Consider the following 10,256-nt stretch of genomic DNA (forward strand, 5'->3'; position numbering starts at 1 on the left):
GAGCTCATATTCCCAAGGACTCTTTCTGTACACCGATTCTTCGATCTTCTGAATATCAGTAAGCAAATTAGAAAGACCAACGTAGTCGAACGGTGTTGTTCTTTCTACTTCTTGTACTCTAGGTTCGGGCAGCCAAATGGGTTTGAAATGCATGAAAAGGGCCTTAACAACAAGCAGAACAAAGGCACATGGCAGATTCATCGTCGCTTCGCCTTCATAGTGGCATTTCTGGGAATTATTGTCTTCCCAAATGAGGAGCGGACAATTGATACCCGCATAGCCAGGGTTGTACAGGTCCTCATTACCAAAGAACATCAAACTCTTGCCCCAATCATTCTATCAGACATTTATCGGGCGTTGACTTTATGCAAGTCCGGGGCAAAATTCTTCGAAGGGTGCAATATTTTGTTACAAATGTGGTTGATTGAGCATCTCCGACATCACCCCAAGTTCATGAGCTATGGTCCGAGCAAGGACAATTTCATTGAGAGTTACGAAGAAAGAGTAAAAGATTACAACTCTCCAGAAGGGGTGGAAGCCTGGATATCCCACCTAAGATCTTTAAATGCAAGTCAAATTGAGTGGACTTTGGGATGGCTCCCGGTAAGAGAGGTGATACACATGTCGGCCCTAAAAAGTTATTTATTGTTATTGGGTTAGAGAAGTGTCCAGCCGTATGCACCACACAGAGTTCTAAGACAGCTAGGAAGGTACCAAGTAATACCTAAAGATGAAGATTTGAGTGTGCAAGTGATTGAGCTACACCCCGAAGCCCCACTCCCCGAAGCTTTAATCCAGCAAATTTGGAATGGTTGTCGCTACTTGAAAGATGATACTCAGGTGCCATATCCTGCAAGAGGTGAGGTAGATCCAGGTTATGCTATATGGTTTGGGAAGAGGTCTCGCGTGGATGATGTGCCAGAGCCCAAAAGGCCCACAAAAAGGCCGCATGTTCAAGCCTTTGATGATAAAATCCAAGAAGCCTGGGGTGAACGGGAAAAGGGATACAAAACAACTATTCATGCCTTAGAAGAAAGGCTGAGAAACCTCAATTTTGAGAAAGACTTGCAAGAACAAGAAGCCGAAGGGGAAAAGAAGAGTCTGATCCGCAAAAATGAAGCCTTTCTTGCTCAACCTCAACAGATGAAGAAAGCCTCTGAAGTGCCAGTGAGAAGTTGGAAAGACCAGAGAACTATTGTCAATCTGATGGAAAAAGTGCAAGATTATGATTCCCTCTTGGCAAAGACTGAAAAGTCATTGGACAAAGCCAATGAAAAGATCGCACAGCTAAATGAGAAGGCCGAATCAAGTAAGGATCGCCAAGTAACACAATTTGAAGAAAAGAGGGCTCAATTCGAGAGAGAGAGAGAGAGAGAGAGAGAGAGAAGGCCCATTGGGTACGTTCAGAAGCTCAGCTCCATGCACAGTTGGAAGAAATGAGAAGGTACAATAGAGAATACCAGCATGCAGATTTTGATAGGGAGATGGCTCAGGCGAGACTCGAGCAGGCTAGACTTCGGGCTCAGTTGGAGTCAGCCTTAGATCGTGAAGGGCCACATAAGGGAGATAGCCACCACTCGCCAGCAGCAGTTACAAGATCGAGACCAGAATTTCCAGTACTTCAAAGAGCAAGTTCATAATTTGGCTGTTTATACCGCTCAAAGTTATGTGAACTGCCAAGGGATGGATTATGAGAAGTTTTTGGAGCATGCACCTACTTTTGCCCGTCATCTTGCAGCAGAGTTAGAAAGGATGTACCGTACATTAGGGGCTCAACCAGGGCAAGCCCCACCATGAGCAGATGTTCCAGTGTTTGAAAGCCAGAAGATTGTGGAGTTGAATTATAGTCGTAGTTGTTAGAACTTTTTATGTAGTAGTTATGCTTTAGTTTGAGTCATTGTTGAATCTTTAAAATCGCTGTCTTTTAGTCTTGTCAGAGTTTGGTAAGTCATTTTCAATGTAATGTCCTTTCTGTTATTGTATTATTTCGTTTTGTTTAAAAAAAAAACAAAAAAAAACTACTATTATTATTTTCCCCTGAACTACGTAATGGTCTGATTCATGCGGCGTCATGATACGTAGGCAATCCTCATCGGATGCGATCATAACCATAAAAAAATGAAAAAAAAAACCCGTTAAATTCAAGATGAAAATAAACTAATAAATCAATAAGCCGGGATGAAACATAAAGCCTTCCAAGATCATTTTAGAAATGAAAATGGCATTAGGTGCATAACATATAATGTGTGATTAATATCTGCAAAATGCCTAACTCTAACACGTTTGTTGTTTATCATTTTAAAAGATAAAGTAAAACAGAGGTGGTTGGTTTGTGGTTTAAACTGGCGACTCACCCTTACAACATGAGATCAAAAGGAAAAAGTAGAATGGCAAACAATAGTGAGAATGAGTCAGATAATGATGATGTCCATGGACAATTGGTTGAACAAGGTTCAGGACTGGTTGAAGAAGTAAGAGTGTTGAAGCAACAATTGGCAGAGATGTACCAAGCCTAGGTGAATGGACAAGCACCGCCCACTCTACCCATAGGGCCTTCGGACAATCTTCATAATGTGTTAGTTGCCACTCAAGTGCCTATCTCCATAACAAGTAACCCATTGTACCAACCTGGATTCAGTCCAAGCTTTAACCTTCCCACTATCCCCAGTACCTCCATTCCACGTCCTCCAATCGCATCCCTCAGAAATGACCCACCTACTATACCCATTGTCCATACTTTCACTGTCCCTCAACCGCTCTTGCTCAAAATTCCAATAATGATCTACAGCTGGATGCTCATGATGACCAACATTACTCTCCAGAACTGACTTTAAAGGTTCCAGATTCATACAAGAACACTCCTCATAACGTGTTCCCAATTGAGATCGAAAAGCCCGAAAAGAATATGGAACAAGAGGAAATGACCAGAAAAATGAAGAGCTTGGAACAAACCATGAGAAACATACAGGGTTTGGGGGGCCACAAGAGTGTTTCGTTTAACGATCTATGCATGTTTCCCCATGTTCATTTCCCACCCGGCTTCAAGACCCCCAAGTTTGACAAGTATGATGGGCATGGTGATCCCGTTGCCCATTTGAAGAGGTATTGTAACCAACTAAGGGGAGCAGGAGGCAAAGAAGAATTGCTCATGGCTTATTTTTGGGAAAGTTTGACAGGAATTGCTTCAGAGTGGTTCATAGATCAAGACATCTCTCACTGGCACTTTTGGAATGACATGGCTCAAGATTTTGTCCAACAGTTTCAGTACAATATTGATATAGTGTCAGACCGCTCCTCTCTCGTCAACATAAAGAAGAAACCAACAGAAAGCTTCAGAGAATATGCAATCAAGTGGAGAGAGCAGGATGCTAGGGTCAAACCACCAATGAAAGAGGCAGAAATGATTGACTATTTTCTCCGAGCTCAGGATCCTGATTACCTCCATTACATGTTGGCCGCCATCGGTAAACCTTTTGCTGAGGCGATTAAGATTGGTGAAATAGTTGAGAATGGCATGAAGTCAGGCAAAATTGTGAGTCAGGCAGCCCTTAAGGCAACCACACAAGCAATTCAAAGCGGGTCAGACAATTTCGGAAATCGAAAAAAGAAGGAGGAAGGATCCATTATGGCATCTGGGTTCGGAGGAGTTCAAAGAGGAATAACTCTTTCTTACGTGCAATTCCAACAAGGACTATCCAATTCTCTTCAACATTATTATCCGCCTCAAGATCCCCGATACTCAGTTCCCCTGCAATAATACACAGTGTTTAATGCTCAGGCTTATGCTAGGCCTCTCAATCACCAACAATGGCGGGCACCGATTCCACAAGTCTCCCATTAACTCCGGCCGAATTTTCAGGCACCATATAATCCTCGTCCCCGACAAGAATATGTTATAGAACAAGAGCCAAAGAAAGAGTTCACCCCAATTGGGAATCGTATACAAGCCTATTTCGAAAGTTGATGCAGTTGAAGTTGATTGAACCTATTATGTTGCGCTATGTGAATCCAAATTCAAAAGGTTTTAACTCAAATGCAAGATGTGAGTATCACTCTAACACCCAAGGGCATAGTACTGAAAACTGTTGGACATTAAAGAAAGCCATTGAAAATTTGATTGAAGCAAAGGCAATTGTGGTAACAAACAATGAGGATACTCCTCATATCACAAACAATCCGCTCCCAACTCATGATAATACACATTTTATTGGGATGATTTGTGATGATCGGGATTATAAGCAGTCTGGCAAGACAGAGATGGTTGTTAGAACTATAGGGTCAGAACCAAAAGTGATAGTGAGCCCGCCGCAATTGGCACCATTGATGGTGAAAGGTGCGAATTCTAGTTTGAACTTGGCATGTTCTGAAAAAACGATTCTCTATGTTCCTGGAAGCACAAAAAAGGTTGAGGTTCAATTGGGTGGGCCAAAACTTTACATCCTCGGGGGCATTCAAAAGATCATTCCGAATAATGGTTTGAGGAATATAACAGAGCCAGTCGTGATCCGACTTGTTGCCCAACTCATAGTGACAAACATAAAAGCTATTCCCTGGAATTATAACAAGACTGTCATGACATACAAAGGAAAAGAGATAGTTGAAGAAACAGGTGAAATGGGGGGCTTGACCCGCTCTGGAAGGTGTTATTCACCAGAGGAATTGAGAAAAGCTAAGCAAGCCAGAGAAGGTCATTTGCCAGTGAAAGAACCCGTTGCAGAAAAAGAAGCGGAGGAATTCCTTAAGAAGATGAAATTGCAAGACTACTCAATTATTGACCAACTAAGGAAAACTCCTGCTCAGATATCTTTGTTATCTCTACTTTTGCATTCAGAAGAGCATCGTCGTGTGTTGATCAAAACTTTGAACGAGGCATATATCTCAGAAAAGACAACGGTGAATCAGCTAGAAATAATGGCTGAAAGATTCTTTGAAGTAAATAGAATTACTTTCAGCGATGATGATTTGCCTGAGGAAGGGGCTGGCCACAATAGAGCTTTGCATCTTATGGTCAAATGTGAAGGGCACTACGTAAAAGGAGTCATGATTGACGGAGGCTCAAGTGTAGATGTGTGTCCTCTTTCTACTCTACAACAGCTGAACATCGACACTAACAGAATTCGAACCAGTAATGTCAGCATCAGAGCTTTTGATGGTTCAAAAAGAGACACTATTGGGGAAATCGAACTCACCATGACAATCGGCCCGGTTGATTTTAACATTGTCTTTCAAGTGTTAGATATGGAAACTTCCTATAATTTTCTTTTGGGAAGGCCGTGGATCCATATGGCCAGAGCTGTACCATCCACCCTACATCAAATGGTCAAATTCGAGTGTGACGGGCAAGAAATTATTGTTCATGGGGAGGACGACTCATCCGTCTATAAAGACCCCTCCATTCCATATATCGAGGCCAAGGAAGGATGTGAATCTATCATATATCAAGCATTTGAGGTGATTGAGGTGGACCAAGTGGAAGAAGGAAAACCAATTCTGCATCCTCGTCTTTCAGCCACATCAATGATGGTAGCTTCGCTGATGTTGAGGAATGGCTATGAACCAGGAAAAGGATTGGGATCCTCTCTACAAGGAATTGTGAACACCATTGCTCCATTTTCGAAGAAAAATACCTTTGGCTTGGGCTTTAAACCAACATCAGCTGACATAGACAGAGTCAAGGCCCGCAAAAAGAATGGTTGGAATCTGTCCAAACCAATCCCTCACATTGCCTACTCTTTTGTCAAGCCACAATTTGAAGAAGTCCAAAATCCTTCTACTCAGGATGACATTGACGGAGTTTGCCAGGGTCTCAAGGAGATGTTCTATGAGATCAATATGGTTCAAGTTGGGGAGGGCCCTAGCCGTGCAAGTGTTCAACTGATTGGTCCAGATACTTCACTCAGCAACTGGGAAGCAACTCCTCTTCCCATCAGGAAGGAGTCTGGGTAGCCTGTTTAGTTGTTTTTCTGTATTTGGATTATTTTAAGGGTTGTAATCCAGATATTTTAGTTTAATTGCTTTGTTGTGATGTTAACCCTTCTATCCTTTCAAATTCAATGAAATGAAGTTCCATTTTTGTAGTAAAATTCTATCTTTTTATTTCCCTAATTTTTGTTAATTTCTTATCATTTTCAGTTTCGATAATGCTGGCTTTAAATACATGACATGCACGCGGAATTCATGCCCAGATCTTAAAAAGCTATTTAATCTCGAAATAATAAATCAAGAAGTTGAGTATGATGAAGATAAGGCTTTTAGAGAAATAAAAAGGGAATTGGATCAATTTGAGAATAAGCCTAAGCCTAACTTAAATGAAACTGAGGCAATTAATCTGGGAAGTCCTGAAGAAACTAGAGAAACAAAAATAAGCATTCATACTGAACAAAAGACGAGAGATGCCATAATTCAAGTTTTGTTTGAGTACAGAGATGTATTTGCTTGGTCGTATGATGACATGCCGGGTTTGAGTGCCGATTTAGTGGTCCATAAGCTTCCCACATATCCTAATTTTCCACCAATCCAGCAAAAACAAAGGAAGTTTAAGACAGACATGAGTGATAAGATTAAAGAAGAAATCACGAAGCAACTAAGTGCAAATGTGATTAGGGTCATCCGATACACTACATGGTTAGCAAATGTTGTGCCAGTACCAAAGAAGGATGGGAAAATCATAGTTTGTGTTGACTATAGGGATTTAAACAAAGCAAGTCCAAAGGACAACTTTCCCTTACCCAACATTCATATCCTTGTTGATAATTGTGATAAACATGAGATCCAATCTTTTGTGGATTGTTATGCCGGATATCACCAAATTCTGATGGATGAAGAAGATGCAAAAAGACCGCCTTCACAACTCCATGGGGAACTTATTGTTATAGGGTCATGCCATTCGGTTTGAAGAATGCAGGGGCAACTTACATGAGAGCCATGACTACCATGTTCCATGACATGATGCACAAAAAGATTGAAGTGTATATTGATGATGTGATCATTAAGTCGAGAACACAAGCTGACCATGTGCAAGACTTGAAAAAGTTCTTTGAAAGGCTACGAAGGTACAATCTCAAACTCAATCCAGCCAAATGAGCATTTGGAGTTCCTTCTGGGAAGCTTTTGGGTTTTATAGTTAGTCGAAGAGGCATTGAGTTAGATCCCTCCAAGATAAAGACCATTCGAGAGCTGCCTCCCCCGAAGAACAAAACAGAAGTCATGAGTTTACTCGGGAGGTTGAATTACATCAGCAGGTTCATCGCGCAGCTTACAACCACATGTGAGCCTATTTTTAAGTTGTTGAAAAATAATGCCGCTATCAAGTGGACAGATGAGTGCCAAGAAGCTTTTGATAAGATCAAGGAATATTTGTCAAATTCCCCTATTTTGGTCCCGCCGGAACCTGGTAGGCCTCTATTTTTATATCTGTCAGTAATGGATAGTTCCTTTGGTTGTGTTCTGGGTCAACATGATGTCACAGGCAAAAGAGAATAAGCAATATATTATTTGAGCAAAAAGTTCACCACTTATGAGGCCAAATACACTCTTTTGGAAAGAACAAGTTGCGCTTTAACCTGGGTCGCCCAGAAGCTTAGGCATTATCTTTTTGCCTATACAACTTACCTCATATCCCGAATGGATCCCCTGAAGTACATCTTTCAGAAGCCGATGCCAACTGGCAAATTAGCAAAATGGCAAATCTTGCTCACAGAGTTTGATATTGTTTATGTCACTCGCACTGCCATGAAGGCACAAGCTTTGGCTGATCATCTGGCAGAAAACCCGGTTGATGATGAGTATGAGTCTTTGAACACATATTTCCCAGATGAAGAGGTTAATTTAGTTGAAGAAGTAGTCCAAGATGACAGTCAAATTTGGAAACTATACTTTGATGGGGCTGTCAACATCAAAGGCGTAGGGATTGGGACAATTCTGGTATCACCTACTGGGCAACATTACCCTGCCACGGCGCGACTTCATTTTTTCTGTACAAATAACACAACAGAATATGAAGCTTGCATCATGGGTCTGAACATAGCAATAAACCTAAATGTGCATGAATTGTTGGTGATGGGAGATTCAGATTTGCTTATTCGGCAGGCTCAAGGTGATTGGGAGACTCGAGACATCAAGCTCATTCCATATAGACAATGTGTGGAGGATCTTAGCAAAAGGTTCAAGTCCATCGAATTCAGGTACATTCCCAGGTTTCACAATGAATTAGCTGATGCCTTGGCCACCCTGGCCTCAATGCTTCCATATTCGGGTAATACTCACATTGACCCATTAGAAATTCAAATTCGGGATCAACATGGTTATTGCAATACAATTGAAGCAGAACCAGATGGTGAACCATGGTATCGTGATATTAAACAGTTTCTGAAAACAAGAGAATATCCGGAACATGCTAATAGGGATCAAAAGAGAACTGTTAGGCGACTCTCTAATGGTTTCTTTTTGAGTGGGGAAATCCTATACAAAAGAACTCTGGATTTGAATTTATTGAGATGTGTGGATGCCAAAGAAGCTGAAATGATTATGAATGAGGTGCATTCGGGAGTTTGTGGTCCGCACATGAATGGATATGTTCTAGCAAAGAAAATCCTTCGGGCAGGATATTATTGGCTTATATGGAACGAGATTGCTTTCGTTTTGTTCGCAAGTGCCACCAGTGTCAGATTCACAGTGATTTGATTCACTCGCCTCCTTCAGAGTTGTATCCTATGTCGGCTCCTTGGCCTTTTGTTGCTTGGGGAATGGACGTCATTGGCCCAATCGAGCCAAAAGCTTCAAATGGGCACAAATTCATCTTGGTTGCAATTGATTACTTCACCAAATGGGTGGAAGCTATTACATTGAAAGCAGTTACCAAGAAAGCAGTAGTAGACTTTGTTCACTCCAACATTATCTGTCATTTCGGTATTCCAAAAACCATTATTACAAATAATGCTGCTAATTTGAATAGTCATCTGATGAAGGAGGTATGTGAACAATTTAAAATTGAGCATCGCAATTCTACTCCTTACCGTCCCAAAGCTAATGGAGCTGTTGAAGCTGCGAATAAGAACATCAAGAAGATTCTTAGGAAGATGATCCAAGGGTCTAGACAATGGCATGAGAAACTACCTTTTGCTCTTTTGGGATACCGGACAACTTTTCGTACATCAGTTGGCGCAACACCCTACTTATTGGTTTATGGAACTGAAGCAGTCATACCTGCTGAATTATAACTTTTGGAACCATTACCTTTCCCTGCTAAGACCTTCTGATCAACTTTCGAGAATGCTAAGTCAGTATACTACGGGTAATGCTTCAGCCATTGAAGAGAGAAAAAATAAATAAGAGAGTCTTATTAGTGAAAACCTTCACGGGCACTATAAGGCAATTGTGAGTTGAGAGAAAGGCAAATAAGAGAGGTCAATTGGTGAAAACCCACAAAGGGCATCATTGATCGATTTAAGGCTTCGTACATCCCGACACAAGCATGGTCAAGGCAAAGAACTTAGTTTCAAAGTTAAGTTTACAATAGATTTTGAGAATTAGACGGTTCAAACGGATCAGGCATCCAGTCCAAAGTGCATGTCATGTTCATTGAAGTCAGCATATTTCCTCCAGATAAGTCCTTTCTTATTCTTTCCTCTGAAATGGACACTTCTTGATTAAGTTGTAATACCTATTAGTTCACCTTCTTATTTTCTTTCGCATTACTTTTTTGAGTCTCTTTCAGTCTAATTTTGTCAAAGCAAAGCAAAGAAAAGGCCGCAAAATTAGTTACAGTTTTTCCATTATATAAAGCAAAGATTGCTGGGCATAAACCGTATGGGCAAAGGCATAAAGCCATCTGTGATTTTTCCTGACGAACAAAAGGCTTGAAGGAATGAACAATGCTTCAAGGTTCAACAAAAGTTACTCAGTTAAAAGTTATTTTGGGAGCAAGGTTGTTTGCATCATAAACACAAGTGGTGATAGGCGCAAAATAGTCTGGTTTTGATGTTGAGAAAGAAGATCTCCAGAAAGTAAAGACAGAATCTCCCGGCGATTTGTACGACCATCGACAGAGTCAACTTTTCTAACAAGTGTAATGGACTCGAGGTCAAGTCACCCAAGAAATCAAGGCCACAAACTGACCACCATTTTAAAACTAACGAATCTTTCTTTGTTCAGAACAAGAACATAACAATTTTAGGAAACAGTTCATGAAAAGACAAACACCACCAAGTGAAGTTCTCAAATACTTGATTTTCTTCCAATATACATGTAATCATGTT

The 10,256-nt window shown here is 40.9% G+C and overlaps 1 protein-coding gene across 1 annotated transcript; it reads left to right on the forward strand.

The window, feature by feature from the left end:
- Positions 1-7,612: 7,612 nt before the first annotated feature.
- On the forward strand, positions 7,613-8,586 carry LOC138905904 (uncharacterized; the record flags this gene model as incomplete). The annotated part of the gene is made up of 1 exon (XM_070194418.1): positions 7,613-8,586. A coding segment is annotated over exon 1 (963 nt), but the record flags the coding sequence as incomplete, so codon positions are not given.
- Positions 8,587-10,256: the final 1,670 nt, after the last annotated feature.

This window comes from Nicotiana tomentosiformis, chromosome 2, assembly GCF_000390325.3.
Source record: "Nicotiana tomentosiformis chromosome 2, ASM39032v3, whole genome shotgun sequence".
Classification (NCBI taxonomy): domain Eukaryota; kingdom Viridiplantae; phylum Streptophyta; class Magnoliopsida; order Solanales; family Solanaceae; genus Nicotiana; species Nicotiana tomentosiformis.